The 19,718-nt window shown below is 46.9% G+C and overlaps 1 protein-coding gene across 1 annotated transcript in view; it reads left to right on the top strand.

Annotated features, from left to right (window-relative positions):
• Positions 1-18,925, top strand: part of Trol (terribly reduced optic lobes) — a 125,463-nt gene extending 106,538 nt beyond the window's left edge. The window contains exons 24-57 of the mRNA XM_076796389.1: positions 272-499; positions 597-734; positions 806-1,051; positions 1,243-2,119; positions 2,245-2,369; positions 2,452-2,629; positions 2,703-2,913; positions 3,189-3,329; positions 3,405-3,701; positions 3,772-3,974; positions 4,252-4,477; positions 4,555-4,934; positions 5,028-5,304; positions 5,470-5,902; positions 6,212-6,508; positions 7,046-7,188; positions 7,265-7,445; positions 7,623-7,895; positions 8,017-8,571; positions 8,726-9,149; positions 9,227-9,744; positions 9,966-10,226; positions 10,347-10,613; positions 10,934-11,110; positions 11,638-11,907; positions 12,195-12,346; positions 12,420-12,727; positions 12,813-13,279; positions 13,877-14,042; positions 16,234-16,627; positions 16,768-17,134; positions 17,205-17,406; positions 17,575-17,925; positions 18,015-18,925. Coding sequence (XP_076652504.1) covers positions 272-499; positions 597-734; positions 806-1,051; positions 1,243-2,119; positions 2,245-2,369; positions 2,452-2,629; positions 2,703-2,913; positions 3,189-3,329; positions 3,405-3,701; positions 3,772-3,974; positions 4,252-4,477; positions 4,555-4,934; positions 5,028-5,304; positions 5,470-5,902; positions 6,212-6,508; positions 7,046-7,188; positions 7,265-7,445; positions 7,623-7,895; positions 8,017-8,571; positions 8,726-9,149; positions 9,227-9,744; positions 9,966-10,226; positions 10,347-10,613; positions 10,934-11,110; positions 11,638-11,907; positions 12,195-12,346; positions 12,420-12,727; positions 12,813-13,279; positions 13,877-14,042; positions 16,234-16,627; positions 16,768-17,134; positions 17,205-17,406; positions 17,575-17,925; positions 18,015-18,273 — 9,992 coding nt within the window. The 3' untranslated portion in view covers positions 18,274-18,925. The remainder of the gene's footprint in view (positions 1-271; positions 500-596; positions 735-805; positions 1,052-1,242; positions 2,120-2,244; positions 2,370-2,451; positions 2,630-2,702; positions 2,914-3,188; positions 3,330-3,404; positions 3,702-3,771; positions 3,975-4,251; positions 4,478-4,554; positions 4,935-5,027; positions 5,305-5,469; positions 5,903-6,211; positions 6,509-7,045; positions 7,189-7,264; positions 7,446-7,622; positions 7,896-8,016; positions 8,572-8,725; positions 9,150-9,226; positions 9,745-9,965; positions 10,227-10,346; positions 10,614-10,933; positions 11,111-11,637; positions 11,908-12,194; positions 12,347-12,419; positions 12,728-12,812; positions 13,280-13,876; positions 14,043-16,233; positions 16,628-16,767; positions 17,135-17,204; positions 17,407-17,574; positions 17,926-18,014) is intronic.
• Positions 18,926-19,718: the final 793 nt, after the last annotated feature.

The raw sequence follows: 19,718 nt of genomic DNA, 5'->3' as shown, positions 1-19,718 counted from the left end.
CACAATATTCACCATTTCAAACAATCACATTCTCCTCTGACAACATTTTTTCACAATATTTGGTTTTCTCGAGTCAATTAGGACACCCGGTGCATAGCATGATAAACGTTCACGTAAATATTCCAAAACCTGGTTGTCAATTAGCAATCTCTCAATTACATTAATATATGGGCGTTAACACGATCGACGCATGTGTCACGATTAATTTAGTACGGGTAACCAACAATGTTGTTAATTTCACGAAAGATTGTAACATAATAATGACAATTAGGTCGCGAAGTGGTCTTCCAATGTCGTGACGAGGGTCCCACGCGGGCGAGGGTCCGCTGGTCCCGCGGGAACAATCTCCCATTGCCTCCTGGGAGCAGAGATCAGAATGGTCGTCTCGAGATCCCGAACATCCAGATGGATCACGCTGGATCCTACATCTGCGAAGCTGTCGACTACCCTCAGTCTACCCCTGGTCAACAGATCACTGTCTATCTCCGAGTGGACAAATGTAGGTGTCATGTGCTTAATCAATTTTATATTAAACAATCTATATGTTATCATTCAATTGTTCCATATTCAACTTCGACCAATGAAATTAATTTTAGTGGAGCAACCGAGCACGAACAGGCCGCACATATGTCAGTACGACGAGGCCACTTGCAGCAATGGAGAGTGCATCCCGAAATCTTACGTGTGCAACGGCAGGCTGGACTGCACTGATGGCTCCGACGAAATGCGATGCAGTCAGTTGCATTTTTCATCAATAATCAATCGTTTCTCGATTATTTATCCACTTACGTATTCCTTACGCTAGGTCCTCATGGCTGCGAGCCCAACGAGTACCGCTGCAACAACACACAATGTGTCAGCAAAGTATGGCGATGCGACGGCGACAAGGATTGCGCAGATGGCAGTGACGAGGAGAACTGTGCACCGAACAAACCAGGCTCACCCTGTCGTTACACCGAATATGCCTGCGCCAGTGGTCAATGCATACCGAAAAGCTTCCATTGTGACTTGGAGAAGGACTGCATGGATGGCAGCGACGAAATTGGATGCTGTGAGCAGTCTTCCTTATCACACTGTTCAACATATTTTCAGATTCTTCTAACAGTTATGGGGTTCCAATTTCTGTAGAAATGTTCTGCGAAATCTCCCGAACAAGATGATGTGTTTTAACATTGACACAAAATATTCCATCTAAAAGTGTATCATACAATGCATCATCTAAAAATCATCTTTCTCTTTCAGCGCCCGTGTACATAGTGAAACCACCTCCGCCAATGATCACCATACACGTAGGCGAGGTTCTAGTGATCCTGTGCACGGCCATAGGCGTGCCCACTCCGGAGATCAATTGGCGTCTGAACTGGGGCCATGTACCACCGAAATGCACGATGACGTCTGTAAACGGGACCGGGACTCTCACCTGTCCGGATATTCAAACCGAGGACCAGGGTGCCTATTCCTGCGAGGGAATTAATAGCGCAGGCTTCGTTTTCGCGGTGCCGGACGCCATAGTGATGGTGACAAAAGAGGACTCGCTTTGTCCCAAGGGAATGTTCAACGACGACGCGAGAAGCTTGGACGAGTGCATCTCCTGTTTCTGTTTCGGCGTTGCGACAGAGTGCAGAAGCGCGAACCTGTTCACTTATCACATCCCTCCGCCGTTCAACCGTCATCAATTCTTCCCGGTTGAACAGCCTAGTTACCAGATCGCCAGTGAGGCTAGTCTTCAGGGTCTCGAGGCTACCAGTATCGGCAGAGACGGTGTCCACGCTTTGAGTATGCGGTTCGGGAACAGACAGGAGATTGGGGAGCAGGTTGCCTATTTCGCCCTGCCAGAGAACTACCATGGCAGTCAGCTGAAGTCCTACGGCGGATACTTGAAGTACAGGGTCCGGTACAACGGTACTGGTACGCCTAACTCTGCGCCGGCGGTTATATTAAGTGGAAATGACTATAAACTGGTGCACAAAGCAAGGCCGACTTTGCCACACAGGGAAAACGAGATGTCTGTTAGGTTCTTCCAGGGAGAGTGGTTGAAGAGGGACGGGCATAATGAGGTGCCTGCTAGCAGGGAGGATATTATGATGACTCTTGCCAGCGTGGATAACATTATGATCAAGTATGTCGCATCAGAAGCATTAGAGCACTTTTTAATATTGGGGGGTCTTCTGGTCTAGGGTTCGAATTTGTAACGTGTGACTGTATGTTGTTATGGATTTTGTTAAAAGTGACGTTTTTCCGTAGGGCACAGTATGACGATTCGCAATCCTTGGATGTTATGATTACGAACATCGTGATGGACACTGCCGACGCAAGGAACACCGACCTAGGTTCTGCTTCGTATGTGGAGGAGTGCCAGTGTCCTTCTGGTGAGTACAATAACTGTGGGTGTTTTTTTGAGATTTGCAATAAAAATTAAAATAAATAAAATAAAAATTTCTTGTCATCCAGGATACTCGGGTCTGTCGTGCGAACAGTGTGCACCAGGCTACCTGAGACGGGAGACAGGACCTTGGCTAGGACAGTGCTACCGCGACGAGCAACCCTGTCCCCCAGGATACTACGGGGACCCATTGAGAAACATTCCTTGTCAAGTTTGCCCTTGTCCGCTCACCACTCCATCCAATCAGTGAGTAATGTCATGGGAAAAGGTATCACGCGTTTGAAGAAGAAGCTGACTGTGTTGCTACGATTTCGAACAGGTTTGCTAGGACTTGCCACCTGGGTTCAGACGGTCAGCCCACCTGCGACTGTCCACCCGGCTACGTAGGTCGTAGGTGTGAACAGTGTGCCGAGGGGTACCAAGGCAATCCTCTGATACCTCGCGACAGGTGCGTCCCGGTGCAACAATGTGACCCTGATGGCAGCCATAGTCCACACGCGGATCCTCAGACCGGACAGTGTCGATGCAAGGTAGACAATTTCGCTAGCTTCTATGTTATTCTTGGATACCTTGGGCTGGGGGATATCCTTGTGTCAGGCTTGAAACGACCTTGATATGACCTAGAGATTCAGCTTCCCAAAAATTATTTGTACCCTTTATAAATTGTGTGATGTATTTGGTACTGTTAATGCTCGCTCGTTCATTTGGAAAACCACGGAAGTAAGTACTAGGAATAAAAAAGCAGTCGCAATAAACAAAAGTGTCTCCAAGGAAACTGTGCATCATTAAGTAAATCTGTTTACAGCAATACGCAACCGGTCCCACCTGCAACCAATGCAAGGCGAACACGTTCAGTTTGGCCTCGAAGAACCAGTTCGGCTGCATCAGCTGCTTCTGCATGGGCATCACCAACAACTGCGTCTCATCCAACTGGTACAGAAACGAAGTAAGTACTCTTCTGATTCGAAAATTTCCGACACCACTAGTACATCTTAATGAATCATGATTCAACGTCTTCCAGATCCGAGTGGTCTTCACGAATTCCATCAGGAACTTCTCCTTAATCGAGTTCAAGTCTCCGGACGCGCTTCCCATAGTCAGTGGAATTCGTTTGGACTCTGTCTGGAACAGAGAGATCGTCTACGACGATTTCCCTAATCGCGGGAACAACGACGTCTACTATTGGCAGCTGCCTAACATCTTCTTAGGCGATCAGATCACCTCTTACGGTGGAAACTTGAAGTATACCGTTCGGTATGTCCCGGCACCGGGTGGACAGAGCTCCAGGAACAACGCACCCGATGTGGAACTGATCAGCGTTAGTATCAAAATCTCGAATGATCTCTCGTTCGAGTGGAATAAACGGGCATCATTGATTTGTCCCACAGGCAAACGACATCAATTTGTTATACTTCTCCCGAGAATCTCCCGAGGCTAACACACCGCAAACATTCACCGTGCCACTGTTGGAACAGTATTGGCAACGTACCGATGGCACACAGGCTGACAGAGAACACCTGCTGATGGCTCTGGCTGACATAAGAGCGATCAGGATCAAGGCCACTTACACCACCCACACCGACGAAGCTGCGTAAGTTTGCAATCGACTTTAAGAATTTTTTCTGATTTAACCGTGAAGGCTATGCCAATGTAACTTGCATAGGACTATACTTTAGACTCTCCCGAATGTAACAGTATATCTTTTTATAGCATTCTGAGCGTTTAAAAATTTTTTAACAATTTCTAAAAAGAACAGGACACCGCCAAGGCAACCCTTTTCTGGGGCATTTTTGTGTCGTGATCCCTCTCCTTAAAAATTCTTGGGGAGTAAAATTTTACACTTCGTACGACTTTTTTACTTTCCCTAGATTGTCCCTGGTGTCCCTAGACACAGCAGAGAAACGCAATACAGGCAAACCCCGAGCTGCGGAGGTCGAAGAGTGCAGTTGTCCTGTAGGATACAAAGGACTCTCCTGCGAGAACTGCGACGTTGGATACACCAGAGCAAACGAGGGACTCTATCTAGGCATCTGCGAGCTTTGCAACTGCAACGGACACTCGAGTCAATGCGACCCTGACACCGGGGTCTGCGAGGTACCACCTTGAAACTTCAAATTTAGAAAATTCTCCTAACCTCCTCCTAACCTCCTAAATTGTTATTCCATTCACAGAACTGCGCACACCACACCACCGGCGAGACCTGCGAGTACTGCCAGGCAGGATACGAGGGGGATGCGACCAGAGGCACCCCCTACGACTGCGTCTACAATCCAAGAAACCCTTCAACACCTGCCCCTTGTCACTGCAACAGCGCCGGTTCGCGCAGCGACTCCTGCACAGGCGACCGTTGCGACTGCAAACGAAACGTCGAAGGCCCAGAGTGCGACAGATGCAGACCAGCTACGTTCGGCTTGTCCGCGGAAAACCCTGAAGGGTGCAGCGAGTGCTACTGCAGTGGTGTGACTGACCAGTGTCACGAAAGTTCGCTGTATGTCCAGCAGATACCTGTTTGGGCCTATGATGCGCAACATGAATTCACCTTGACTGATTCGTAAGTAGCCGATTGGTCCGGAGGGGACTCGTGATTAATTAATTAATCCCCAGGTGGATCTGAGAGATTTCTGAGCGACTTTTTTATCCACAGGACCAGGCAAACGGTGATCGACGACGGTTTCGAGTTGAACATCGCTATGAACGAGATTGGCTATCGTTACTCGAAAGGAACAGGTCACAGACTCTTCTGGTCCCTGCCACCTGTGTTCACTGGCAACAAGATCAAAAGTTACGGCGGCAATCTCACGTTGACGCAACATATCACCGCGTATACGGGTGTTTATAAGGATCAGGATATTATTCTAATCGGGAATGGGATCACTTTGTTCTGGACGAACCCTGTGGAGATTCAGCCTGATGTACCGCTGGTATGTGTGCGAAATTATTCAAACGCTTGGACTAGGGATTTTAGTGCAAACTAGGTAGTTAGACTAGAGGGCCACAAGCAGGGGCTTGCACTTAAATGCATAGACTCTTAGCTGCCATTTTGTGTGCAACTAACTTTATCATTAACTGTGCCAACTTTCTGTCAGACATACTCCGTGTCCCTGAGGGAGTCCGAATGGAAGCGTCTGACAAGCGACGGTCCCCGAGTAGCTTCTCGAGTGGACCTGATGACTGTCCTCTCGAATCTGGAGTCTATCCTGGTCCGAGCCTCTTACAGCGAAAGGATGACAGCTACCTACATCAGCGACATCAGCTTGGACACAGCAGGGGAAAGCCCTGGTGGCAAGAGAGCAGTCCAGGTGGAAGTCTGTCGTTGTCCAACAGGCTACACAGGAACATCCTGCGAGTCCTGCGCTAGGGGCTACTACAGGGACACGAATGATCGAACAACCAGCTACCTGGGCTCTTGCAATCTTTGTCCGTGCAACAACCACGAAGAGAGCTGCGAGATCACCAGGACTGGCCAAGTGAAGTGCCACTGCCAGCCAAGATACACCGGTCAATACTGTCAAGACACTGGTAAGACCTACAATTTTTTTGACAGCGTTTCCGACTGTCTTCCACAGGTCCTGCCTCAATATCAGAGATCCTGGAGGCGGCTAACAAATCACTGATATTTTTTAACTTTTTACAAAGCAGATAAATAGTTGTTAATTATTTACAGAATCGCGTAGGTTTAGAGGAACAGCGTGAAATTCTGGGAGAATATAAAGGGCTGTAGCTTTGTTGTTTCGATGAATTTCAGAATACCCTTCTAGGGAGATATTTCATGTATATTAAGCTTGGAAATTAGCGAATGGAAAATTCGATTAAAATGTTGAATGTTAGGTGAACTGATGGTAAGTCTAACGCCAATGACGGGCGCGGTGGAATCGTACACGTGGATACCGTTCACCTGCAGTTACGAGTCATCGGACCGGTTCTATATATCGTTTAAACTGTCACCGTACCGTAACTCGCCTCTGACTGCGACATCTGCGAGACCTGGCCCCCTGGTGCACGGCCCGCATGGCGGCTATCGCACCTGGTCCGTTTACGTGGAGCTAGAGCCTTGCAACGTCGAGTGCTATATCCAGGATCGCAAGGGCAAGGACATGATCAAGGTCGTCACATCGATCTTCACAGGTTTGACGGACCATGAGGACTCATTTAGTGTTTGTCCGTCCTTGGGGGAAACGACACTATGGCCCATCATCATCCTTGATACCTGGTGTTTGTAGATCATAGCGGCACCTGTTCAACGCACCGTGTGATATCGATCGTCTCGATTACGCTTACTTCATTCTGGTTGGTGTAGGTGCTTCGGGTGGGGGGTAGTTGTCTTGTATCGACGCTGGTGCAGAACTTGAGATGGCGATCAAGGCAGGAGTACATTGACCATTTTTTTGTGAAACCTCATTGTTACCATTTTGTGTTCTTGAGTTTCCTACTACAAGATGTCTCGACTAAATGGGACCAGCTAAACATCTCTTACTTAAAAGTACCATCATGGAGACTTTGAGAACTCCGAAACATTTACCTTGAAAGTAAAATAAGTTGCAGGTCATTGATCCCATTGGTACCGTTTATTCTACACTACTAAGAGATATTTGTGATCCTCTTCAGACGAGATACCTTGTATTACTGTGACGGGATTTAGACTTTTACATTATAAAATTACAGACCGTTACCCACCACCACCGACCACTCCATACCCGCCCATCACACCACCAAGGATCGTGGTCTACATCAAGGGACCAGAGTTCCAGATCGTTGGAACAGGAACTACTGTCGAGTACCACTGTTCTGGAACGTCTATAGACAATGTGAGTAAACCTTTAGAGTTGACGATGCACAAGCTGCCATAGAAGAATTGTTTTTATTATTTTGATTTTGCGACAGGAGTCTGTGGAGGTCAGGTGGGAGAAGGAGGGAGGCCAATTGCCACCTGGAAGAAGTATAGATGACAACCGAGGTCTTTTAATCATCAGGGAGGTCAAGGTCTCGGACAGTGGTATTTATGTCTGTCAGGTCAGCGACGGTGTGCACGTGGCCTTCAAGAACGTCACCCTAACTGTCGGAGGTAAGCAATTAAGAATCACCTGTAATAATTAACGACTTGCTAACTTTCCTCTGAATCGATCTCTCACGTGGACGCAGCGTTTCCACAAAGTTTACTAGACATCCCAGGTATGACCCACAGAAACAATTACACTCTTCAGCTTCACCTGTCGATCAACGATTCTCAATTTTTGTAAAGGTGTCAATCCAGTAGCCCCGAGAGCTGTGATCATGCCTTCATCTTTGGACGTGATAGAAGGCCAGCCTGCCGAGTTCCGTTGCGAGGCTAGTGGCAACCCACCACCTCAGATCGAATGGATTCGAGTCTACGGTTCCATGAACCCTGAAGTGGTCACGTACAACGGGGTATGGTCGTTGAGGGCTGTGTCGAAGAACGACGCTGCTGAGTACAAGTGCGTTGCCAGAAACAACATCGGTGTGGACGAGAAGTCTGCCATACTTTACGTCAGAGGTGTGCTACCACTTTTATAAACATTTGGATCTGATGTTTTTATGCTCTTCATGTCCTCCCAAAAAGGATCTCACTGGACGTAAGACCCTTCGAACTGACCTAACTATTCTTCCATCCCCAGTAAACCCAGATAAGCCTCCAGCGAACGGCATACCACCCACTATCACGCCAACCGAGTGGACAGGCGGCATCGGCGAGGTCATCAGGGTCACTTGCACACCATCTCAAACGGCGAACGTGACCTGGACCAGACGAGGCAACTTGCCGCTGCCAGTCTCTGCCAGCCAACGTAACGGAGTGCTCACTATCATGAACCCTAGTTTACACGACTCGGGCGTCTACGTTTGCACAGCCACCAGCTACGTGGACACTGAGACCAGCAGCGTGATCACCATAACAATTCACTCTAGAAGACCGACACCCTTGGTCGAAGTGAAACCTGACAAACAGACGGTTCCTCAGGGCAACATAGCTGAAGTGCGATGCTTGACCACCGGTGAACCGGGTCTGCAGGTCAGGTGGAGCAAGTACCAGGAGCAGATGAGTCATAACGCGCAACAAGTTGGCGATACCTTGAGGATTATTAACGTGCAGATCTCGGATCGCGGAGTGTACGTCTGCAGAGTCAGCGGACCCTCTGGCAGCCAGGAGGCCAGCGCCATCATCGAAGTGGAACGTGAGTAATCGCCTAGATTTTCGATTACATCAGGATGATCTTGAGACTCTTCAAGATAGCCTTGAGTTTCTTGAAGGTCATCTAATGGTCAGCTCAGGGTCAACTACCGTGAACAACTCGGCAATTTATTCGTTGCATTTGTTGTTTTGAACAGCTCGGGAGCCACCATTGTTAGAGCTGTACCCCAGACAGTCACAGACAGTGATCCTGGGTGGATCAGCAGACGTCCAGTGCAGAGCCATAGCCGGTACCCCCATGCCAGAGCTGCACTGGTCTCGTAGGGACAGCAGACCCTTCGCTCACAACATTCAACAACTTCCTGGAGGAGTGTTGCGATTGACCAACATCACCATAGGCGATAGCGGTGCCTATATTTGTACCGCGATCAATGCTGTTGGTAGCACTTCGGCAGTGGCTTACATAGAGGTGCACACGCAACCGGTGATCACCATCTCACCGAGATCTGGCATACTGACGGTTAAACGAGGCGATCGTGTGCGACTGGTGTGCACCGCGACGGGAAATCCACAGCCCAGCATCGAGTGGACCAAGCATGTGAATGGGATGGTGCCTTACCAGTAAGTTTCAGGTTGTTACGTTGTTGGTAAACTTTGTTTAAACATTTTGGTAACTTGCGTACTACTTTTTACCGCAGCAAGTCATCGTTCGACTTGTCTAAACCGACCCCATTGAGCGCAGTCTACGATATCGGATCTGTGTCCCATAACGACGAGGGTTCCTACACCTGCCACGCCATGAACGCCGCAGGAATCATGGAGGAACGGGTGCACATTCGCCTCGAGGACGACAACGAGGTACAACTAATTGCCTGCCATCAAATTATCTTGATTAACCTGTCACATAAAAATCTGAATCATCGGAAATTGCAGGTTGGTCCCGAACAGAATGGGCCCCCAACAGTATCAGACAAGAACTTCAAGATCCCCAACGGTGGCAAGGTGGAGATGCGTTGCCAAGTCCCTGAGGAGAGTCACATCTACTTGGACTGGAAGAGGAACGACCATCGTCCTCTTCCTGAGGGTAGCATGGTCCACAACGGGGTCCTAACAATCCCAGCGGTGGACAGAAGTGCTGCAGGAGAGTATGTTTGCATGGGCATGGATCCGAGTGGAAATGTCCTCTTCAGGGCAAAATCCTACCTCCAAGTGACATGTAAGGATTCGTGTTACCAAAATTCTATGATCTCACACGAGAAACCGTCTACACCGAAGGGATTGAAAACCCTCAACGATAGGGTTGCAAACATTCTTGAGGATATCTCAAGAACTAGAGGGTGTAGAATGACGAAATATTTTTTAAATTGCGTGTTATATAGTGGGGGGTTTAATGGTATAGGAATTTTTCAGCAGAAGTCATTTGTTTAAATTTTGCAGCACCACCTAGAATCGTCCTGAATCCACCTAGGCAGACAGTAGGGCCAGGTGAAAACCCCTCTATCGTCTGCAGCGCGACAGGAGACGAACCAATGACTATTGAATGGTCAGCCATAGGTCGTGAACTCCCATATAGTGTGACCCGTGACCGTGGTATCTTACAATTCCATGGGATCGCGTATTCCGATGCTGGGAAGTACGTCTGTAAAGCTAGCAATGAGGAAGCCACTGCTGAAGCTGTGGCTGAAGTCCTGGTGAACGGTATGTTTCAAAAATTAATGTTATTTAATTAACCAACCGTTAACAATCTTTGCTTTCGCACGGGGAGTGAAATAACAAAATTACTTTCTTAAAAAAAAAAATAAATGTAAATTGTTTCAGAACGATCATACGAGGAAACGGGTGTCAGAGCTGCTCGGAGGGACGTGATCACTTCCGTTGGCATGCCAGTGCATCTACGATGCACCGTGCAAGAACGAGCCAGCATACAATGGAGCAGAGAAGGTCAACCCCTCCCATCCAGTGCCAGGATACAGGATGATTACCTGGAGATACCACGAGCCAGGCCGGAAGACAGTGGAAGATACATCTGCCAGATACAGACGGACCGTGGAGTCTCCAGCGATTATATCAATTTGAATGTGTCCCGTAAGTTTTACTAGATGAGTTAGTTGTCGTTTGCACCCCACATGAAATCGTTAAGACTATTATTATTTTTCCACGGCCACCTGAGTACTCGATTAAGATCCCAACAGTTGAGCAAACCAGAATAGTTGGCTACTTAGGTTCAAGTTTGGATACTCGAGTGTTCAAGCTCAAGTTCGAATGTTCAAGTGCTCAGGTTCAAGGTCAAATATTTGAATACTCAGGTTCGAGTTTGGATACTTCAGCAATTCAGGTGCAAGCTTGGATATTTCAGTAGTCAGGTTCAAGTTCGAATATTTAAGTACTCAGGTGTTATTTGATAGTTCGTTTGGCCCCGGATTGCACGCGAGCGAACCTAACGCATTGCAGTCAGAGAAAGTGCGTATGCGACGATCGAGGATGCTTACTATTGGATTACGGTTGCTACTCCTATGTCCGGTTGGACGAGTACGACAAGATCTATGACCACTCAAATCCTCACAATCTACATCAACGACGCGGTTTGTTCAGAGATATATGTGTTCCTGTGACGTCTCTTTGGGTTAACGCTTCTACCATTGTTAATCGACATCGGCTTTGTGCAGTTGTCCCTCACGTTTAGAGTCATGGTAGTCTCATACACTGTCTGCACGGATGACAATGACGCTGATCAGGAGGTATAATAATTGGTTCCTGAATTCAGGTACTCGGGGTGCAAGCTTGGATACTCGAGTGATCAGGTTCAAGGTCGAATATTGAAGTGCTCAAATTCAAGTTTGGACACTCGAGTATCGACATCAAAATTCAGTTACTCGATCAGCAGGTGTCATGGTCCGTTGCCGTCAGTCCATTGCATTAACCTTGTGTCGAACATCCCATGAACCTGTGGCGAAACACCAAGGGGAACATTTTGAAATGGTTATGGAACACAATGTGCCCTGGGTTAGGTTTGGCTTAGTCCTGGAGTAGTCCTGGAGCTGGGCCTGCACATTCGTGTGTAACGCGACACAGGCTTTGCCGTCCGCTGACAATCTCATTTCCATTTCAGCGACAGTGATGCCTGCGGTTAGCGTAGAGGTGTCCCAGGATCCAGTGAACATTGGTGACACCATAGACATCCGTTGCGTCTGCTCCGGTACCCAGAATCCTCGTTACCATTGGTCCAGACCGAATCACCCGAGTCTGCCAGAAAATGCTCAGGAGTATGGAAGCGTTTTGAGACTGTCCAGCGTGGCTGTGGCTGACAGCGGATTGTACAGGTGCACTGCAGAAACGCCAGAGGGTATATTCGACCAGGACTTCAACCTTGTTGTTCATGGTAATGGTTTTTAAAAAATTTGTCTGCCCCTTTAAGTTTTTTCGAGGAAAATGGAGTGTCGCGATATTTAAGAAGGTCAGACCAACTTTGTCCTTGAAAATCAAGGTCATCTTGTATTTTCTGAGGTAACCTTGATGATCTTCAAGTGACACTCCATTTCCTAGCTCCCTATCGACATTAACTAATTAATCATTCTGTCCATGCTGAAAAAATCTGTGACTGACGTAAGTACCCGATAAAATTGAGACAAAAAAAGCAGACTTCAAACTATGAGTATTGTATTTTAGGTGGACACAACGACGCACCAGCAATCGAGACGAAGTACGCCCCCTACGGATCCAGCATAGAGATGAACTGCAGACCTAATTTGGATTCTCCGCACGAGTACCACTGGAGCAAGCTTGGAGGTCTGCTTCCGCGCGACGCACAAATTTTCGAGGTACAAAACGCGATAAAAAAGAATTGTTGTCGTCGAGAAATTACTAGATTATATAAATTTTGCTTGGTTTCAGAGCAATCTGATCCTGGCCAACGTCACGGCCGATGACGCGGGCACATATATCTGCACAGTGAACAACAATCATGAGACCATAGAGATACCAACAGTGTTGGTAGTGACAGGAGTAGTGCCCTACTTCAGCCAGGCACCGATCAGCTACATCTCTTTGCCTCCTGTGCGCGATGCCTACTTGAAAATCAACATCGAGGTGTCTTTCAAACCTGAAAGCCGCGATGGTATCATCTTGTACAGCGACGAATCGAATCGTGGAAAGGGCGACTTCATTCTACTGGCCTTGGTGAGAGGCTACCCACACTTCAGGTGAGCAGTTGTCACACATTGTCTTCCAGAAGTTGGAGTCTTGGACTATTAAAATTTTGTAACTATTAAAATGTTCATTTTGCAGCTTCGACCTCGGCTCAGGACCCGCCACGATCCGCGCAGACAAGCCAGTGTCCTTGAGCGAGTGGCACACCATCAAACTGCAACGCAACAGGAAAGAGGGCAACATGCTGGTCGACGGAGAGGGTGCTTACAGGGGCGTGGCATTAGGCAGGAAACAAGGATTGGACCTGAAGGAGTTGTTGTACGTGGGAGGAGTTCCAAACTACGTGGTGATAACTGAACACGCATCGGTGACCACTGGGTTTGTCGGGTGCATCAGCCGATTGGTCATCGGGGAGAAGGAAGTTGATTTGAACGGCAACCAGGCGGACAGTGTTGGCATCACCAACTGCGAGACCTGCGCCGAGAACCCCTGCAACAATGGCGGCGTTTGCCAGGAGACGGGTACCGAGAACGGGTACACTTGCATGTGCCGAGCCGGGTACCGTGGCAAACATTGCGACAATGTCGGCCAGCCCTGCTATCCAGGTGAGAATATTGCACAGGTACCTAACATTGGGTACTCGGGTACACGTTCAATCTGGGTACTACATTCAGGTACTCGGGTACTGAATCAGTCCAGATCTGAGTAGCTCAATGTATTATAGAATTCGAGTATCCAATACTACACTTGTACCAATTGGAATCAGGTACCCAGGTACGCATTAATTTTAGGCTGAGGTAGTCGGGTATGCTCACAATTCAGGCATAGATACCCGATTGATGATGCAATTTAGATCCAGATATCCATTTAACTTAGATTCAGGTACTCGTGCAATGTAAACATAAGTAATTGTTCAATTTAGATCCAGGCACCCACTCAGTCTAACTCCAGTTACTAACTCACTTTAAATTCAGATAATCGGGTACTAATTCAATTTAGATCCAGGCACCCACTCAATCCAACTCTAGTTACTAACTCAATTCAAACTCAGATAATCGGGTACTAATTCAGCTTAGGGCCGATTCTCGGGTACTCGTTGAATTCGGATCTGAGTATTCACTCAGCTCAAAGTCGGGTACCCAATCAACTCAGGTCTGTGTGTCCACTCAATTTACGACACCTGTTCAAAATTTGACTTGCAGGTGCCTGCGGCGAGGGGAAATGCGTGGAAAACGAGACAGGCTTCGACTGCTACTGTCCCCACGGAAAGACAGGATCACGATGCGAGAACTCGATGAAGATTACCGATCCAGCGTTCCACGATGATAGATCATTCGTCGCGCACGACCCGCCTAAAGCCTACAGACGGTGAGCCATTGCCACAGTCCTACACGGTTTTTTTTAATTTTACTATCAGACCAGTAGAGCCGGTAGATTTTTGTCCCTGTCACCTCTGCATTTTAGAGATTGGTATTGAAAATTCGAATAAGAGAAATAGACATAATGTGTTTTGATTCGACTCAGTGTTTCAAGGTCTCCCGTTCGTATTAAATGATGCTCCGAATTAACACCACGTTTCCCAGGCAAGATCGTCGAGAATACTAACACGGTGCAGTTTTGTTATGTTTTGTTAATTCAGAACCGTTGTTTTCAGGCCGAGAATGAGCACAACACACAGTCGGTTACGATCGCACCGCGCACATCTTAGAACGCCACGATCGAGGCCACATCACCACAATAATCTGCACCACACGAACCATTAGTCCACCCCCCCCCCCCCCCACTTTTTTTTGTTACTTTTGTCGTCACCAAATCCCGTGCACATATAGGAAAAAAGAAAAAGCAAAGAAATCGAACACTCAGTTTCTTTCTGTCGAGTGGATAGCAAAAAGAAAAAGGAAAGAAACCGTAGGAACAAATCAGTTGCTATTTATAGTTGTCAGTCAGCATTATATATAAATATTATATATATATTTTTTATGAGAAGTTTATTTACAATACTGTAGATTCTTTTTGCGTTTTTTCCGCCTCGTACGTGTCGTAGATTGTGAGGATGGCGTTTTGCAACGTGCCTTGTATAGTGAGTAATTCCTGCCGGAATGAACCTCATGGTGCTGTAATAGTAGATTATCGAATATACTTATTATTATATACCTTTAATGTAACTCAACCCTTCGCGGTCTCGAACGAGTCGTCCGGTAAAATTTTACGTTTTTTTCTTCTTTTTTTTTTAATGCAGCTCTCTTTGTCCCGAGAAAGCTCGCAGTCGAACGCTCCAAAGACCCGAAGGGTTTCTTTTTGTACAGCTTATAATAATACATGTCACGCATTGTGTTAGTCATGTTAAATATTATGGAGAAAAAAAAAAGAACAGAAAATCTGTAAAGCATTAAATTAGTTCACTGCCAAATGAATTGCACCTAACAGAAGCCCGAAAGCTTAGACGCAATTCGCCGCGCGTTTATTCAGTATGACTGCCGCAAACACGCACACACTTAAACATACATAGACGAACGAACAAGCAGGTGCACGAACACGTACACTGTCACGCAAGTTTGTACTTACTGTAAGAACCCGCGCAAACGTGCCAGAAGTGTGTTTCACGTCCCAGACGACCTCTAATATATTCGATAGGCTTTAGTGAACAATGCTACGAGCGCAAATACATGTTTTCAGATGCAAATAAAAAATTGTTTTAACAGTACTCACATTTTTCGAAACGTTCCACCACTGTAATTAAAAAAAAAAAAAAAACACTGCCGAAGGTGAAAAGAGGTGAGTGACCTGACACGAAAGTGTTGTTTATTTATGTTCACACCGTAATCATTAACTGTATTTCGCTTCCCACTAACAGGAACTGGAAATTCCCATGAACTCACGTCCCATGTCTGTAAAACACTACTTGCAAAATACCCTCGAAATCATCCGTGCCCGATTATGTTCAAATTTTGTATGCACGTAGTTGTGTGGTCAGGGCATCGATTCAGAACAAAATATTTCTCACCAGCCCTCAAGGACAAGAAGAGCAGATGATCAAAATACCCATTTTATCCAACCTTTCGTCAATCTTTGCACCATAACTTAAACTAAAAAAATTTCCCGTAGATTTGACTTGCGTCATTCGAAAGAGTATAAAATAGTCCTCCAGTGATGCATTTTCCGTTAAATTAGGGTTAGGCATTTTCTAGAAACAGCAATTTTTCATAAGCTCACTACCGCTCAAAAAACAAGAAAAACGTGAATAATTTATACAAAATATAATTAAACCATACGATATCATACATCGTCGGAAAGCTTGATTTTTTCTTAACATTTTGGCGTAAACAGCAAGTCGATATCTATTCCCTATCAAAAACTACAGCCCTCAGAAGATCTCCTGAAACACAAACTTCAACCCCCCACCACTTTCACCCTTCCATTCCTATAAAAAAATTTGCTCGCAATCGATACAAGACCAACAGCACCACCAACGTGCAGACTTTGAATAAAATTAGACAAGGATAATTTTCCAGGTATTCGACCAACGACTTTGAAACTTAACCTTGGAATTTCTCGGCAGGTTCAGAGCAGCGATGAATTTCAACCCCACAGACGACGGGGACGGTATTCTACTGTACTGTGCTCAAACTGACGAGGGCAACGATGATTTCGTGGCGGTTGTGGTCAAGGACAGGCGCGTGGAGTTTCGGTATGACCTTGGAACTGGAACTGCGATCATCAAATCGAACTTCGTCCTGCAGCCCGGCGTGTGGACTCGCGTGTCCGTGAACAGGGAATACAAAGAGGGAAATCTAACCGTGAACGGTGAACCTCTCGTCGTGGACAGGTCACCGGGAAGTGCTAGCACGATGACCTTGAACACTCCGCTGTACATTGGGGGCGTGGATCGCGGAAAGATCGTGATCAACAAGAACGCTGGCGTGAACAGGACCTTTCGCGGTTGCATCAGCGACGTAAGTTCAAATCTGTTCATTCTGCAGGTTTCCACAGTAGTCCTTGATGAGTTGTCGATGAATCTGCTCTATTATCCAAACTTCCTAGATTCTACTGTATTTAAAAATCAGACTGACGAAAACGTATATTGCGTTCACAGCTGGGAGTGTCCTCCACGAACGTGGACATACTGAAGTCAGCGATAGACTCGGCGAGCATAGACGACTGCAACGTTCGGCACCCTGTTCAGCCCAAGTTCGTCGTTCCAACAACGACCCCGTTGCCCACGACAACACCGTACGACCCCTGCAGCTCCAACCCTTGCGTCCATGGGGTGTGTCAGACTGCGGAAATCTATGAGTACTCGTGCACCTGTGAGTACGGCTACGTGGGCCGGAACTGCGAGAATATTCTGAAGCAGTGCGAGCTGCTGTTACCTTGCAACAATGGGGGATCCTGCACGGACCTCCACGGGTCCTACAAGTGCGACTGTCGGCTGGGATTCAGCGGGCAGAATTGCGAGAAACGTATGCGTGTCCGTGAGAATGTTAAGCGAAGTTGCGGCACCACTGTTCAAACAATGCTATTTGTTTACAGAGGCGGAGGTCACGTACGACGTTGCGTTCAGAGGAGACGGGTGGCTAGAGCTGGACAGGTCTGTCATGACTCACGACGAAGAGCGTGAAGTTTTGGGATTCGAGATCTCCACCAACCGAACCAAGGGACTCATCATGTGGCACGGTCAGACGCCGAACGATCTGAACCCGGACCATTACATGGCCCTTGCAGTGATCGATGGGTAATTGTCGCAAACCCTTTTTTAGGGTGATTTCCATAGAAAACTTAGTCCATCGCTACATGTGGCTACTGAAACAGCGAATAAATTAGATAGGGTGCGAGAAACACAGGAATGACCTTGAAATGCCATTGAAAGAATTGTCTCAAGGGAAAATTCTTTTTGTCGTAGTTACGTGGAGTATCAGTACAACTTGGGCACGGGTCCAGTGGTGATCAGGGTGACGGCTCAAAGGGTGGACGACGGGGAAAGGCACAGGATAATCCTGAAGCGACAGGGGAGCGACGGCAGTATAGAATTGAACGGCGAACACATGGAGAGCGGGGCCACCTTTGGCACGCTGCAGGACCTGAACACTCGAGGCAGCGTTTACTTGGGCGGTGTGCCTGATTTCGCGATGACTTATGGGAAGTACCAGGACGGTTTCTCCGGCTGCATTTACACCATGGAGGTGCAGGACTCTGGGGCCATAGACATCGGCGAGAAAGCGATACGAGGCAAGAATGTCTCGCCGTGCACCAGGTAGTTACACTTGCTATCAGGACAACAAATTATTTCCTCGTCGATCGAGTTATCTACCATTGGTACTTATGGTGTTTCATGCTGCCCAGGGCAAGATGGATCCCGTCCTCCTTGGTATTCACAGACGCGGACACGGACATGTTCGACGCGTTTGTTCCCCCGCCCCCTGTAAACATTATCCATCCGAAGCCGGCGGCGAACCTGGCCGCCTATAACATCAAACACTACTCACTGTTAATCCTGCTCCAAAACCTGCTTGCCTTCACCATGGACGTTCGAGAACAAAGCGTGCTTTTTACAGTATTATGCATAGACACCGTGAACGCGGTCAAGTGTATGTTGAGTTAAGTGTTTCCTGTCGAGGCTAGGTCTAACAATGCGTGTGTGCGTCTTTCCGCTAAGCCAACACCAGTGGAACGACACACACACGCACACACACACCCCAGCGAACGCTGATAGTTCTTGTAATTATTAACTTTGTAAATTCTTTAATGCTTCGTTCAAGTCTGACGCAGGTTCCCACGGTACGTGCACAATGGAAGCTCTACTCTTATCACTTTACCTACCGGTAGCCTGTTAATAGCTTTTCAAAGGTCACTTATCAACAAATTTTCAAGATGCATTTTTCTATCGAACGTTCTTTCTTCGATATTCTTGTATAGCATGAAAAGACGAATCCAACGACCCGTATCACTATACCGTTCCGACTATCGAGTCTCGAGATATTTGTGTCTGAAAGATTGAGTACTCAACTTTTCAGACACAAGATTGAGTACTCAACTTTTCAGACACGAATATCTCGAGATCGAATGAAGCAAAAGGCATGGTTATATAGGTCGTTGGATTCGTCGTTTCAAGCTCTATAAGAATATCGACAGAAATATATAGGGTGACGCTTTAAAAAGTTGCGATGACCTCTATACATCGCGTCGATCTTTGAAGTTTAATAGACTATTGTGATTACCGGTAGGTAAAGCGTTAAGCTCGAGGTTAAAGCTTGCTTTTCTGGTTTTATTCGACAGTAACCTGGACGACAGACTTCCAACCCGCGGCGATCTCGGAACGTTTCACTAGGAGGTCTCGTTTCCTTCGATAAAAGCTCATCGAACGATGGCTGCAAGGGTGCAGAACACAGCCGAGGATCCAAACGAAATACGAACAGTTTTGTATCTGTAGATATACACACGGTGACTCTCCAGTAACAACGTAAACGTTTTATAATTGAGCCGACGACCGTTTTGTACAGCCTTGTTTCTACGAAGCCACGCGGAACATGATACCGGTTCAGTTCACTCAAAAAATTTGTTTGTTTCGCGATACTTTGCTTCTCGACTGCCAATCGTAGAAGTTCAATGCTGAGGTGATCACCGTCGTATACAAGTATAAGTACGCCATGGTTGCGCAGCGTTCAACGCTCAACTCTGTCAGCAGGAGTAATATTGATTCACGTATAAGTTCTCACTGCCATCGAGTTCATAGTCCCCGATAGAACACGCCAGGACCGTTCATTAACGAGTAAGAGTTACATTGTCATTACGCTCCAACGAAAAAAAGCTAGACGACGATTGATTTCAACGAACCACTTACGAGAGTGGACAGACTTTTGTTTCAGACGCTTCGAACTCCATTTATGTGATATCGGAAGAAAGTTACTGACGACGAAACTCGTATCTAACATTAAGGTCGGTGCTAGTAAGGTTCGTTGCTAGTTCTAACGCGATTTGTACCGGGTACACCCGCTGAAAGTATGTACATAATCCCAGGATATTATAGTCTCGCAAATCTTCGATGTT

Source organism: Halictus rubicundus, chromosome 11 (assembly GCF_050948215.1).
Source record: "Halictus rubicundus isolate RS-2024b chromosome 11, iyHalRubi1_principal, whole genome shotgun sequence".
NCBI lineage: Eukaryota > Metazoa > Arthropoda > Insecta > Hymenoptera > Halictidae > Halictus > Halictus rubicundus.
The sequence above is the reverse complement of the archived record's forward strand: the minus strand, read 5'-3'. Positions and strand labels throughout refer to the sequence as shown.